The sequence below is a fragment of the Canis lupus genome, chromosome 21 (assembly GCF_003254725.2).
Source record: "Canis lupus dingo isolate Sandy chromosome 21, ASM325472v2, whole genome shotgun sequence".
NCBI lineage: Eukaryota > Metazoa > Chordata > Mammalia > Carnivora > Canidae > Canis > Canis lupus.
In genome coordinates this window covers 5,581,648-5,597,362 of record NC_064263.1, presented here as the reverse complement: position 1 = coordinate 5,597,362, position 15,715 = coordinate 5,581,648, and the positions used below count along the sequence as shown (strand labels likewise).

The 15,715-nt window shown below is 38.2% G+C and overlaps 1 protein-coding gene across 17 annotated transcripts in view; it reads right to left on the bottom strand.

The window, feature by feature from the left end:
- The window catches only part of FAM76B (family with sequence similarity 76 member B), a 105,910-nt gene that overhangs the window by 52,573 nt on the left and 37,622 nt on the right, over positions 1-15,715 (bottom strand). For 2 of the 17 annotated variants that reach the window (XM_049098804.1, XM_049098806.1), the window contains exon 12: positions 3,448-3,589. The exons of 13 other annotated variants lie outside the window; for them this stretch is intronic. In XM_049098804.1, coding sequence (XP_048954761.1) covers positions 3,559-3,589 — 31 coding nt within the window. In that variant the 3' untranslated portion in view covers positions 3,448-3,558. Of the gene's footprint in view, positions 1-3,447; positions 3,590-6,654; positions 6,886-10,441; positions 10,591-15,715 lie in introns of those variants that run through there. 2 more of the 17 variants (XM_049098803.1, XM_025419217.3) reach the window with 2 other exon arrangements.

Here is a 15,715-nt window from a genome sequence, read left to right as displayed (position 1 = left end):
AGTCTGCTCCCCTAGTCCAGACCACATTCTACTCCAATACGTTGTCTTCCCTTTTCTTAGAGATCATAAACTATAGGCTTGCTAGATATAGTTTCCTCTTTCTCCCCTAATTTGCCCCTCTCTTCTTGAGAACTCTGGTCTCTCCACACCTGACTTTTTGATCTGTAAAATCCTGCTGTGCAATGACGCTATAGCTCAACACAGCTTCCCAAAATGGAAAAAAATTATTTTTCTAGCTGCTTTGCTTTCACACAAGGAAATTCAATTTATCTTGCAGAGGGCGAAAGGAAGCTGCATCCAACTTATTTCTGGAAGCAGGGAATATGCTATAGAGAAAGGAAAAAGTAGACAGTACATTTGAGCTTAAAATCTAGGTGACAAGACCTCATTAATTTGTACATCACTAATTCAGAACTTTTAACAACTCAGACAGGATTCATGTATTTCTGTTGAATAAAAATGAAACCTGGTAACTACGGTGTAATATATTTTGTGGTATATTCTATTTACATTAACTGACTTGATAGAAACAAATCCATGATGTTATATTAAATGTATGGGAACACACTGTTTCAGATTTTTCTATGTATTGGATAATTTAGTCACACTCATTTCAGGATATGCAATATATTATAGTAATATTACCATGGCTACCAAGGACTTAACAAACATACAAATAGGTGTTTGTAAAATAATGCTGGAAATGAGTTAGAATGGAAATGAAAGGAAAAAGCAATCTGAAACTTCAAATAAGAGAATGTTCTCAGGCAAGATGTCATCAGAAGTCATACAAATGTATTTAAGCCCAAATTCATTGTCTGGTTCAGGTGATGATGTCTAGCACCTATAGAGGAATTGGATATCTTAACTTTCCAGCCCTGAAGCAAATTTAGGATTAAACATTGTCCTTCCTCTCCTCTCCCTATCCTAAAATCTGGAAGTGTTAATGACTATTTAACTAGGTTGATGATAGTGTATCTAGAGAAGAAGATATCACTTGTACCAAACACTCAAAACACTACAAAGAAGATTCTGATGTAAATACATATTTTAATTTCACTCTATGAATTCATAAATATATACTTTGTCCTACCAAAATCTTAACTCATTCTAATACATTATTATTTCTCGGTATACCAACTTTAGCTTGAATACTATTTGAAATATTTTTCTAATAGTATTTCCAAATGTATTATGAAATGAGTTCAAACAAGAAAATGTTGCAGACCTGGTTCTAGAGAGAAGCTGAGATAAAACTCTCATTGTGCTTTTGTTTGCTATTTTTATTATTAATACTCCACATTGTATAGGCTTCATATTTTTCAATGCCTTTTTATAAAACATATGCCGCTGATCTGTTTCATAGATGCTGAAATTCTTTTTTTTTTAAGATGTTATTTATTTATTCATGAGAGACACAGAGAGAGGCAGAGACATAGGCAGAGGAAGAAGCAGGCTCCCTGCAGGGAGCCCGATGCAGGGCTTGATGCCAGGACCCCAGGATCATTCCTGAGCTGAAGGCAGAGGCGCTCAACCGCTAAGCCACCCAGGTGCCTCAATTCTGAAATACTTTCAGAGATACTGAGGACCTGAATTAAAGTCATATAGCAAATAAGTGATGGACTCAGAATCAAATTGCAAGTTTCCTGGCTTACAGCCAGGACTTTATAAGTCCTTTATAAGCTCCATTGTATTTGTACTACAGCTGTAGTGAGGGTTGTTTATTAGAAGAACTTACTATGGTGATCACTTCGTAATATATACAAATATATTATTATGTTGTGCTCATGAAACTAATATAATGCTACATACCAACTTTACCTCAATATAAAAAGACTATTTTTCAATTTAGTTGTTTATAAACATGAATAAGTGAGACTGAGAAGGTTAAACTTTGCAATATCAGAAGAAAATGAAATTACCCAACAATCTGTTCAATTAATCAGTGCAGACAACAAATCGCATCAGAAAAAAGAGTCAAGCCCACAACAGTAATTAATTGGAGAGAGCCTCATTCATTCAATGGGATATAATTAGTGATGGGTTATTTTGAATAATCTTGGGAATTCTGGAATTCCAATAATCTTGGAAACCTGGAATCTGGAAAGAACTGGAATGATTTAGAACAGAAAAAGTTATGTTCAGAGATGAATATACCACCTTTCCTTCTACACCTGGATCATTTGAGATTCTTTCTGTCAGAAGTGACAGACACTAACTTCAGCCTCCTTACAGCAAGACATAGGAATTTATTACAAGGACATTGTGCTGCTTCAGAAATCAAGATCACGTGTCTAGGGCTCATGATCCCAAAGATTCTTTTTAAACATTCTTTGCACGGAGCTTTTCTTTTTTGTCTGAAGGAAGGAGGAAGAGATGGAGTAAAAGACATCTCCACAGAGGATGCAGTGGGTAGAGAAATCTGAACAGATCTGTTTGTGCATGCTCCAAGATGCTCACCAAGGATTCCCTCACTTAAGTGGAAAGACTCAGGCAAGGCTGGGAATTGGTAAATTCCTACAGTTTTATAAATGAGGGCAAAGAAGCCAGAAAATTCTGGGCATTATGCTAATGTGATTGCATTTCTGCCCACATACTGGAGAAGCCGGAGGACATGAGTCACATATATACCAGGGGTGTGATACAAAGAGGGAAAGAGGGATTCTCCACAGACCAGTGGAGAACACAATGTGAGATTTCTGCATGAAAGCTTCTCCCATCAGTAGCTTTGGCACAATCAAATAGCTTTAGTACTGAGGAAAGCAGGGAGTGGGATGTAGGGGAGAACCAAGGCAAGCACCCTGGGCAGCAGCATCTGCTCTTTGGCACTGGGAAATCTGGCAGCAGACCTTACCCTAGGCAGCAAAGCTGGGGCTGGAAAGAAGTAAAATGATGGTATTTGGGTATATGCATTACAGTGAAATACTCTAAGGATAACTCAGAAGTAATCTGTAAAGGTTTTTACAAGAGTCTGGAGTGAGTGAGACAGAGCCAAAGAAATAAAACATTTGCACTGTGATTCTGACACTCTCATTCTACCTCTTACTTAGTGTGGCTTGGGAAACATCATGCACATATCCCTAAAAATGTGTGGATCTCTCTGTCTCCATATCTATAGAGTTCTTTGAGTATTGCCTCTGAACCCGACTATTTCATTGTGCTTGATGGTATAGAAGTTGTTTTGTACATTTGTTTGCCGTTGCCCGAACACTTTCTGACATTCTGTAAGAACTTGATAAACCTTTGTCTTCGGTGACCACCCTAATGCCTCACATACATGGGATCCTTTCAGTATCATTTCTATCCTCAGCAAAAAATTCTACCTATGCTATTAGTCAAGATGTCAGGAAATAGTACATATGGACTATAGCAACAAAGATCTTTTGTAGCCCAGACACACCTATTATATTCTTTTTAAAAGACATGTCTATATTACTTAATACTTACATTTCTGAAAAGTCTCTATGTTGCATATAAAGGCAAATGGTGTTTTAAACATTGATCATTACAGAGTAAAAAATTCAGAGTAAATTCATTTGTAAAGGAAATAATCATCTGTCATTCACTTCTTTGTAGATTTGTAGTGCCTCTTTAGCAGATTTGCAGAAAGGGGATATTTGCAGCATAGTAGAGTGAAAAAAGTATGAGTTTAAAATCAGAAAGATAAATAAATCAATCAAAAATTTAAAAAAATTAGAATAAATCTTTAACAGCCATTAACTAGCTATGTGACCTTAAACTGCTCTTTAGATTTGTTGAGCTTAGTTTCCTATCTGTAAAGAAGGGCTATTGCTGATCTGGCAACTTACTCTGAGGAACCATGTAAAGAACTTGAACATTGCAGTTGCTCATATGCAATATTACATGCTTTATATTATGTGTGTATACACTTATATATATACACATACATGTCAATAAACTTATATACTGTGCATATATGTGTATGATACCCACACTTTTTGTTTCTGAAGAAAATAGTATTTCTAGATTTTTTAAAGTATATATAGGAAAACAAAAGTTAGAAAACTTTGTAACATAGGCAAATAGTTATAACTCCTCAATGTTCTGGAAAGAACTATTAAATTCTGAATTAAAAAAATTACTGAAATTAACATGTTAGCATCTTATTTTATTACTGCCTAGATAAAGCTGACAGTTTCACCTCAGTTCCTACTAAATGAAAAAAATAAGTGAATGAGGTGACCTTTTCTATGTTTGATGCCTCCATCTGTATGAAAACCCCAGTCAACTGATCAATCAGTCCCTGCCTTGGGCACGGAACTGTATCCAGATAAGACCTTACTAAGTGCTCTTTTTCTATTGGAATGATGCACCCAGCTTTCCCAAAATTTTATTTTTGATAATTTCATTGATCCTTTAAATTTTGGAAAAATAGCAATGAATTCCAAGAATCAACTTTAGATGATTTTTCTTCTTTTATAGCAGACATAGTCACAGAGATACCATGACCATTAGCTGCTGTTCAATATTTGTATATTACAGTTGCCAAACAGGATTCAAATATGTTCAAAACCAATGTGTTTCAATTGCAAGGTTTTCCCAAGAGGAACATTAGAATAAATTTTGTATGGTAAAATCACTGCTTTGCATTCTGCAACCTTAGCTGATTTCTACACTAATGTGGAAGAATTATAGGAATGGTTTCTGCAATACATCCATCATTAAGTTTGCTGGAAGATAGCTGTTTGAGGGCTTACAGAAGCCAAAACATGAGTTGGAATGATATGTACTTCAATGTTGGGAACTCTGTGTCAAACAAATCTGTCACTGTGTTTATTTCCACGGAGGACATTAGTTTTTATTTTTAGATTCTCATTAAACCCAGTAAAGCAGGTGTCTGCATAAACTGAAATTTCATTGATATGCTTGCTCTGCATATGGATAGAAATTACATTGCTCCTTATTACTGTTAATGCTTGCCTTAAAAGCAGAATCTTAAAAGTATTTTAATAACTGGATTTAAAAAAATCTTTAGTTTTATGCAACTCACTTGATCAAACCTTGTTATCACAAATGGAGTCTCAAAGAAAAAGAACTCACTATTTAGCAAAATGTTGGCTTAGCACTAGCCACTGTGCTATGATTGATCTTAAGTGCTTCAAATCAAGTGATACAATTTGGGATTTGGAAATTACCTTATAGATTATCATATTGCCCAACATACGTATTTTATAGATGAGCAATTAATGCCCAGAGCTCTTTCACAAATCTCATAGTATCAAATGCTGACATACTCAGTTTTGTGAGCAGTCTCAACTCACAGGATATAAACATGAAAGGTTTTTTTAACCCCAATAACCAATACTAGGTATGCTCTCATGAACACCCCATACCATTTTCTAGCACATACCATTTCCCAGGCTGGGCAGAGCCTCCCTGAAGGCAATTAATCTTGCTTTACATCTTTGTAGCCACTTTCAGTTGTTAGAAAAAAGTCATTTTGGATCTTAAAACAGTGCTATTCACTTAGCTTCAATCTCAAATTTGACTCAAAGCCCTCTTTCTCTTCTCCCCAGTACAGGCTAAATGTATGACTACAGAAGCTTGAAGAGGCTGAGGACAACAGGGTTCTTGACTTCTTGCCTCTTTACCCATCCACATCCTATCTCCTAATTCTCCTGTGATGTTGAGGCAGGGAGGGGGGAAAGGGAGAAGAAACTGTCTCCTTCTGCAACTGTCTTTGAGGAGTTTCCATACCTTTCCTATGGTGGCATATCCTCCCCAGCAAAACATGGGGCCAGCATTCCCTTCAGTGTGGGGTATCTTTTTGTAGTCACACTTGATTCCTTATTGACCTCATCCAGGCTTTTAGTAACTTCTGTAGGTTAAGAACTCCTGTATACAACTGTCTGGCCATCGTCTCTACTTGGAATCTATTGGTATCCCAAACTTCGTGTGTCCACAAAACCTCCTCCAGTCTTCTCCATTTCAACTAATGGCAACTTCATCTTTCTCGATGCTCAAGCCAAAATTTGGAATCAAATTATTCCTTGCTTCCTCTCTAATCCCACATCCACTCTTTCCACAAATTCCATCACCTCTACCTTCAAAATTGTATCGAAGATCCAAATCCATCTCACCATCTCCACTGCTGCCTCCCATCCAAGCCATCATGAGCTCGAGCCCAGATGACTGCAATGCTCTTTGGATGGATCTGCCTGGCTTTCCAGTCTTTCTTAGCAACTAGAGTGGTATTCTTAAAACCTATACCAGATCGTTTCATGCCCCTGCTCAAAATCTGACTGATGGTCCTTATTTCATTCATAATGAAACCCAGGGGCCTCACCATGGCCTATTGGCCTTATATGATTAGCTTCATCCACTATTCTACTTTGGCCTCCTCTGCTGCTACATTCCTCCTCACTCACTCCACACCAAACACCCCGATTCCCTGCTTATCCTCTTGGCACATTTTTTAAAATTGAAGTATAGTTTACATACTCTATAATGTGTAAATTGTAAGTGTCTAGTTCATAGGGTTTTGACAGTTATATATACCCATATAAACACCACTCAAATCAAGATCTAGAGCATTTATATCTCCTCAGAAATTTCCTTCAGTCCCTTTCAGTCAATTCTTACCCATTCCCTTAATCAACACTTTAATATCTGTCACAATAGATTTAGTTTTACCTGTTCTTAGACTTAATATAAATAGAATCAAATAGGATATATTCTTTTGTGTCTGGCTTCTTTGATTCAACACAATGTTTTTGAGATTCATTCCTGTTGTAGCTTGTATTCATAGTTCTTTCTTTTTTATTGATGAGTAGAATTCCATTGTATGAATATACCATAATTCATTTACTTATTCTCCTCTTGGATATAAGGGATGGTTTCCATTTGAGGCTAATATGAATAAAGCTGATATAAACATTAGTACACAGTCTTTTAAGGACATTTGTTTTTGTTTCTTTTAAGTGAATACCTAGGAGTGACATTACTGGGTCATAAGTTAAATACATATTTAACTTTATGAGGCAACTCTTGCCTTCTGGCCTTTGCTCTTGCTGTTCCTTTTACTTACAATACTGCTCATCTAGGTATCTAATGACTTACTCCCTCATTTCCTCAACTCCTCACCAAAAGTCACCTTCTTGATGAACTCTACACTAACCAGTCCCACCCTATCCTCTACCCTACACTAACACCCTAATTATTATCTCTAAATTTCTCCACAGTACTTTTCCTCTTTAGCATACCATGTAATTATAGCTTATAATATTGACCGTTTTGTTTTCTTTTATAGACAAGGGATTTTTTTGATGTTTTATTTATTAATGTGCCACCATTGCCAACAACAGTGCTTGATACTTGACACTCATAAATAATTGTTAGATGGAAGGAAGGAAGGAAGGAAGGAAGGAAGGAAGGAAGGAAGGAAAGGAAAGAAGAAGTCAGAAAGAAGGGGACAATGTCTGAAGTGTCTCTCATATTGTCAGGATATCCCTATTCTATGTGACCTCTAAGATCTCCAAGCTGCTGAGACAGTGCCAAATTTGTCACAGTGAATTTCATTGCCCACTTCCATCCTATCTAAGTTATTCATGGAGTTCTTAAACTTTCTCTTCAGCACATGCAAGGTGTTCTCTTGTGCAGAGAGCCTCAGTATCTTCATTGAGGTGGAGTTACTAAAATGTTTCACCCATCAGGAGATAGTCTGCTTGGGTCTGCTGTGTATGTTTAGGTGTCTCTATATAAGTTCTCTCCTCATCCCTTGCCACCAACATACACCACCTGATTTGAGAGAGGTCCCAGACTTACTTGACTCCTCTTATGAGCAGCACCTAATCTCATCTCCACTCTCTTCCATTTTCTCTGACTCAGAATGCTCTCATATACCCCATTTCCAAAATTCCTTCAGTTGAATAGATTCATGGCTTGTGTTTCTCTTCAGAGTATTCATTACATGGAAGTAACTATTAACTTGCCATTTTACCTTGCAGAAAATTCTAGAAAAATACATTTATTTTACCCTCTCACTATAAGCCCTACAACAGTAGCAGGATTTTCTTATTTAGGCTTTTTTTGAGAAAATAGAAAATGGTCATGTGTGCAGACAGAAGATATATAGAAATTCTGTACTTCCTACTCAATTTTGTCCTGAACCTAAAACTTTTCTAAAAAATAAATTTTATTAATTAAAAAAAGAAGTAATAGCTTTGCCTTACAAATAACTTGTGAATTTATGTAAAAATCTCCATTCATTTTTTTACTGGTCCAGTAAAGTGGACATATACTCATTCAGAATGTAAGCAAATTCTGTCATCAAGTAAGTCAATGTTTGTTACTATTATAGTTTAACAAAGCTGCTTGTCTCAGAAATCTTCAAGTGATTATCAGTGTCTGTTTTGGTCAGGGTATACCCGGGAAAACACAATTCACTTAAGTATTTAAAACATTTGTTTGCACAGGTGGTGAAGGAGCTAAGAAGCCAAATGGAATGGTGAGAGGGAATCCAGAAATTACCAATATCATGGAACCACTACTATCCTTAGGCTGGAAAGATAAAGGGAAGAAGCAAAGTCACCAGAGCCTTCATGTCAGGGTCACCCACTGGTAGCTGATTTCACAGCAGGCCTGTCAGACAGGAATTAGTTCCATGGAAAATATATAGCTCAGCCAAAGATACCCACAAGAAAGAGAAGAATAAAGAGAAATACCCTGGCATCTTCATTTCTCTCACATTCTAATCTCCTGCAGGGTTTCCTGTTGGCCACACTGACCTGGGAAACAGCCTACAGGGATTGGCCCAGTCAAGCAGGGAAAGGGCAAGGAATAGATCTGAGGCCAGCAATCAACTCTGGGCCAAAGTTAGAATAAACACATGTTGCAGAATTTGGAAAACATTCAAAAATTTCTGTCAGAGTAAATGATTCTCTATATGGTGCTATTCTAGAACATTTCAAAATACAGGTATCAACATAAGCAAGGGAAAGGGGTTTACACCCTCTTAGTTGAAAGAAAAAGAAAGAAGAAAGAGAAAGAAAGAAAGAAAGAAAGAAAGAAAGAAAGAAAGAAAGAAGAAAAGAAGAGAGGAGAGAGGGAGGGAGGGAGGAGGAAGGAAGGAAGGAAGGAAGGAGGAAGGAAGGACGGAGGACTGCCTCCAGGCAATACCTCACTAGCCTCCCAAAATACCACCTAAACCCCACTCCTCAGACATACCGCTCATCCCCCATCCTACCGCCCTCACTCACTAGAAAGACTACCCAATGATGAAACATTATTAGAGTGGATCAGTATTCAAGGAGAACTTGCAAATGGAGGTTTCAGCTTCCATCACACAGCAAATAGGGGTCTCAGATTCCATCACACAGCAGCCCTATTCTTTTGGCCTTTTATGGCATCGAGATTGGTGGAAATGAGGCAAAAACAGAAGGTTAGAAGTTTTCATGTTATTTCTGGCTACTCCCATTGCAGCATCGGGGGAGAAAAAGACAGTAATGGTTCAAATCTTATCTTGACATTAATCTTAAAGGTTTATCTTTTTTTAGAGAAATGAAAATACTAAATAAAATTGGAAGATATGACTTCTTTTTCTATCTTTTTTTGACATTGTGAAGTTATTTCAACAATAAAAAAAAATTTATGTCTGAAAAAAGTTTATGACCCTAAAGCTCAAGGGTTCATACACTTCTTAAGTCTGTGATTTCTAGGCAGAATGCTATGACAAGACTAACAATTAGGCCATTGTTGCAAAAAGGCTTTGATAACTTACAAGCAGTAGAGAGTACCCAGGATTTTGAGTTCCAAGACTTGGGTCCAAGTACCCCTTGGGGTGCTTTCCTAGCTGTGCATCTTCGGACAAACAACTTGACAACTCTGAGTCTCAAGTTAGTTGAAATAAATCATTACAGTCATGGTATCATTCCACAGGGTCATTGTGACAATCTAATGGAATAAAGCTAGTGGTCATACAAATGTTGACTATTGTTGTTTTCCTTTTTATTTCAGGGACCCAAGGATGAGCCTTCCTTTTACCAGATGAAAAAACATGGACACAAACATTATGTAGTCAGAAGCAACCTAAAACAGTCACTATATAATTAACCCAGTCTTCAGAAGAGAAAACAACTAAAGGATTAGAAGAGAAACATAGACGATTTCTCAATCCCTTCCCAGTTGCAGCAGCTGAACTCTCAAACTAACTTACAGCACCCAGCTGTGTTATTGAATCTTTATAGCCCCAAATATTCCAGATGTGTAGGGCTCACCTGGGTCTGGCAAGCCACTAAACAAGCAAACCAATGATTTCCCATAAAAACAGTGGACTAAATCATCATCAGAGGAAATGAAGTTTACCTGGACATTTTTGTCTTAAAATAATTGCCTAAAGGGATGGGGAAAAATTAGTTTTGTAAGCCTAAGTTTCTTGTAGTAGTTTTCTTATTTAAGTACCTCCCTGGAGGCAGTTTTTCTCCTTCAGTGCTTTGTCTTCCTCTCTAGTTCAGAATCCCAGTATGATCTATCACAGCCTGTTCACTCTTCTTCTCAAACGATTTTTTTTTTTCAAGAACCACTTTCCCTTATTTTCATAGAGCTACTTCCATTTTGGTCCCCTGGGGAAACCTGGCAAAGAATTCATCATGCAAGAAGTGTTTAAAGTCGCCATCCATAGTCGCCTTGCACTCTTCTAGGCATTTAGGATACATTAAGGAATAAACAAAGATCTCTCTCCTTGTAAGAGAGACAGACAGCAAATAAGAAATACAATAAGGAAAAAAAAAAAGAAATACAATAAGGAGGGAAATTATATCGTGTTAAATGACAACTGTTAGAGATTTAAAAATGCACTGTAGAGCAAAGTCAGCAGGATGAAGACTGCTAATCAGGGTTGGGGAGAGAGGTCCCCCTGTCTTCTCAATAGTTTGTATTCAAAAGAGAGGTTTCTGTGAAGACATACATCTTTTTCTCTGGAACAGGGTTTCATACTGGCACGTAATAGCTTTGTTCCCTTCCCATTCAAGCAAGTAATAGAATTTTGCATAGTCATTCTGACTCTTCTAATTTCCAGATCTGATTTTGGAGAACAACATATTAGGATACCCTAGTTTCTATATCTATTATATTTCATTAAAATTCATTTGGCTTCCTGTCTCTCCGTAATATTCAATCTTTCCATCTTCCCTTCACAAATAGATTAACTGGTTCGTGTCCTTTGATGTCAGAATAAGACAACCACTTTCAGAGTTCTATCAGTTAAACTCTAAAACTTCCATTTGACTCCTTGGACCTCCTGTGAACTTCCATAGGTACAAGCCCATCTTAATAAAAGACATACTCACTCTGGGCAAAGTAGCGAATCAAGTAAAGACTGGGAGGAAGCCCCTCCACAACTCACTTCTGAGACTCTTAATCCATTTATTACCATTCTTCTCTTCCCTTGCAATGTACAGGACTCTGATGGTGACCCTGACCTGTGCATATCTCTCCCACCCAAAGCTTACCCCGTGTGTGGCATTACCTTGAAGACTTTCCACATAACAGATAAACCAGTAGTTGGTAATAAATTAATTCATGCACAGTTACTTAATCCAAGTAAAGTACGTGATTTTTTTTAAAGGGGGTGGAATGGTTCTGGCTTCATCTTATTCAGTATTGTATCTCCAGAGCTAACATATTGTTACATGTTACTAACAATACATGTTAGTATTCAACATATGTTTAGTAAAATGAATGAATGAAAGAATGAATAACATTAATACATGAAAATATAATCTCACAGAGAAAAAAAAAAACCCCAATGTGAATTTTAAGTGGTTGAAATTGAGACCATATTTCTCCTAAAACCTTCTGCTTTATCCCCTCCCCATGCATACTTTCATCTCGCAGTGTTTCATGTGTCTGTGTGTCTGCCTGTCTCTTCCACTGAATTCTGAGCTCCTCGAGAGATGTGTTGAGCTGTTTTATCTCCTGTCACTAACATCCAGAGAGAGAGAACATTTATTTCCCCCACTTGTTTCTAGCCAGAGGGGAGCAGGAATATCTACTCTCCTCCTCAGAATAGCAAAACATGAGGAACTGATGCTGGATGGACTGAGGCCCTGAGAGAGAGGGCCCCAGGTCCATCACTGAGAAGGTTCTTAGCTTTCTGCAAGAATGAATTCAGAGCAAGCCATTTAGAAAAAGGGACACAGGGTTCCTAAGTGGTTCAGTTGGTTAAGCATCTGACTTTGGCTCAGGTCATAACCTTGGGGTCCTGAGATTGAGCCCCACATTGTTGGGCTGTCCTGTCAGGGGGAGTCTGCTTCTCCTTCTGCTCCTTATGCTGCTCATGTGCTTGCTCTCTCTCTCTCTCTCTCTTTCTCTCTCTCAAATAGGTAAAATCTTAAAAAAAAAAAAAAAGAAGAAGAAAGAGAGAAGAAAGAAAGAAAGAAAAAAAGAAAGAAAAAGAGATAAAGATTTATTAAGTATACAAGTAAGAAGGGAGCTGCTTCATAGACAAAGTAGCAGTCTTTCATCTCAGGTAAGGAAGAGGACCCTTCCTCCCTTTGCCTCTAGCAAAGGGTTTTATAACTTGTCGCCGTTGTTTTTTAAAGTAGCTAACCATATAGGTAGGGCTTATTCTTAAGCTTTGGGTGTGTCACTTAACCTCGGGAGGTTAGTTTTTCCATCTTCTTAGAGTTGTGGAATTACCCCCACAGGGAGCAATTTTAAGAACATCCAGGCTTTATGACTTTTACTGCGGGAGGGAGTGGGGTCTTGTGGTCTTCCATGAGTCAGATCTTAGGATTTTCGTTATGACCTGCTGACTTTTAGGTTAAGGGTCAGCCTAAGACCAATATGTCTCTAGAGTCTTCCTTCCTTCCTACCTCAGAACTTCCAATGTCTCTCGAAGCCCTCTTTCGCCCCTCTCTGGGGTGCTAACTTCATTGGGAAATGAGGAGAAAGAATCAGACAGCCCTTTCAGGTCAGCCTGCCCTCAGGATGCCCAGATGTACTGTCACCTTCGTAGGGTAAGTGTATGCGGTTGGCTGGAGAGTGAGGGAGTTCCAGAGCCTGGGTGGGTAAGTCTGCCTAATTCAGAAGTAAAGTCTTAGCTGGACCATGACAGATGCCATTTCTAAACCACAGTGTGTACCCAGCCTTACCTGAATCGGCTCGGAGTGCCACAGCTAAGCACAGGGCCTGGCTTGTGATATGAGCTCAAAAATGAGTAAGCTTAATGAACTAATATTGGCAGAGATTTTGTGATGCTTGAATAAAAATGTGAAGAATGACCTAGATAAGCACAAAGCAAATCGAATGCTCAGGAAAATGGGGAGCCAGCTCTCACTCAAAAGTCCAGGAGTCATTAATTTATTTAGAACTCTAGGGAATAGGATCAGGCTAGGTTGAGTTGCAAAAAGTCTAACGTTGGCTCTGTGTTTCCTTGTCGCTACCCTATCATTAATGTGTTGACCCTGAGCTGGGGGACATCCCAGCAATCCCTGATACCTAGAAATGCCCCTCCTTAAGGTATGATCTGCGGGATTCTGCCTCGGCAAGATATTCTTTAGAAAAATAAAAGATGAAAAAGGGAGAAAATAGAGCATTATGATCAAGAGTATGGGTTCTGAAGTCAAACTACTTGGGTTCAAATCCTAGCAAAGCCACTTGCTCACTATGAGCTTAGCAACGTTTTTTTGAGCACTCCAGGCCTTAGGGCCATCATTCCAGAAAATAAAGATACATCATAGAATAACTACGTGGATTAAATGAAGTAATCTATGTAAAACATTTAGTGTACATTACATTTAACGTAATAAATACATAAGTACTCGATGGATATATGCTTGACAATTGTATTACCTCTTGCTTTTTGAGATTTGCAATGCACATATGTCCATTTGGAGCACCAAAATACCCTGCACTAAAGAAATGCATGAACTTTGTTCAATACAGGACTTCCCAATCTATTTCACCATGAGCATTTTTTTGGTGGGTTTTGAAGTTATTCTTAACATCCCATGCAAAACCTTTAGGCAAAATTGCCATAGGACTGGAAATGTAAAAAAAAATAAAATAAAATAAAATAAAAAAAGGACTGGAAATATAGCTGATGGCCACACACACCCCTAGTGACCATCAAACCCTAAAAAAAGAAAATATAATTCAGAAATACCTGCTTTGGCCAGTGAGTCATTTCTGAAGCCTAACAGTATAGCTTGCCTTCACCATCTGCCTTTTCATGACCAGTGCTGTACACAGGCCTTAGTTAATTGAACATGCAAAGAGCCACCCGCAGGCAGTGATCTCAGTATATATTTTGACTCATCATCCAAGGAAATCAGAGATGAAAGCAACATCTAATGGCTGAGGATACATAAATAGCCATTTCCATTCACTTTCAATTACCCTGCAGAGGAATCTGGTCACAGATGAGCTCAGTAAATTCACAATATGTTATCCTCAATAGCCAAGCTGAGCAAAATCACCTAATTTGTTAGAACATCAATCCTATAAAAGTGTGCCAACCCTAATCATTTTATGGCTTCAGATTGCTTAATGGTAAAGCTAAGAGGACCCCCAGGGATGCCCAGGTGTGACCTTCCATTCATCAAGTGCAGACAGTCTCCTGATAACATGGATACAGTAGTGTGACAGGTGCCTTCCACCAAATTATCTTGGAAAAATGTCCAATCTTTTGAAAACGAGGATTACATTGTGTTTATTTCTGAATCCCTAGTGATGGTCATGATATCAGGCACATAGAGGTCGCTGGACATATATCTTTTAAACAAAAGATAAAATAAATGATTGGCAGTTACCTTGGTGAAGAAGAGAGAGAGACAGAAACAGAGAGACTGAGAAAGATGGAGAAAAGCTTTTTTCTAATGCATCTCAATCTGAAGGTAGAGATGAAGGCTCTCTTTGCTTCATTCCATCATTGACAAATAGTTCTGGAATGCTGAAAACCTCAGAGTACAACTGGTAGAATAATGTAACAACTGAAAGCACAGACTCTGCACCTTACTTGAATCTCATATGAGATTCAATCTTGGATCTGTCTCTTAGTAGCTGTGTGACTTAAGGCAAGTTAGTTCGCCTTTCTGTGTCTTTAGTTACTAAACCATCAGACAGGGATAATAATGAGAGTTGTCATGAGTAAACAGATTTCATATATCTCTATCTACCTGTCTCTGTATATCTATCTATCTATCTATCTATCTATCTATCTATCTATCTATCTACATCTATATCTATCTATCAAATGTTAGCACAGAGTAAACATCATGCAGACTTGTGCCATTACCTTGTGGGGGCAGTTGTGTGGCTCATTCAGTTAAACATGTGACTCTTGATTTCGGCTCAGGTCATGATCTCAGGGTCATGATCTCAGGGTCATGAGATCAAGCCCTGCATGAGGTTCTATGCTGTGTGTGGAGCCTGTTTAAGAGTCTCTCTCTCACTCTCCCTTTCCCTCTCCCCCCTTCCCCTCCCTTCTCCCTCTCTAAAACAAAAATAAAAACTTGTGCCATTACTCTGTGAAAGACAAGTAGCAGAGCAGTAACAAGTTTATGGACACTTGCCCTCATGTAAATTGCCCTCTGTGATTGCTGTTCCTTTTTCTGCATCTCTTAGCATCTCACAAGGCTGATACAGCGTGAGGGCCCTAAAGCCTGGCAAGCAATAGTATATGTTTGTTTGGCCTTGCCCTCTACTCAGATCTCTCTGGAACCTAGTTGAAGTGGTATCTGGTCAAGGACATCAT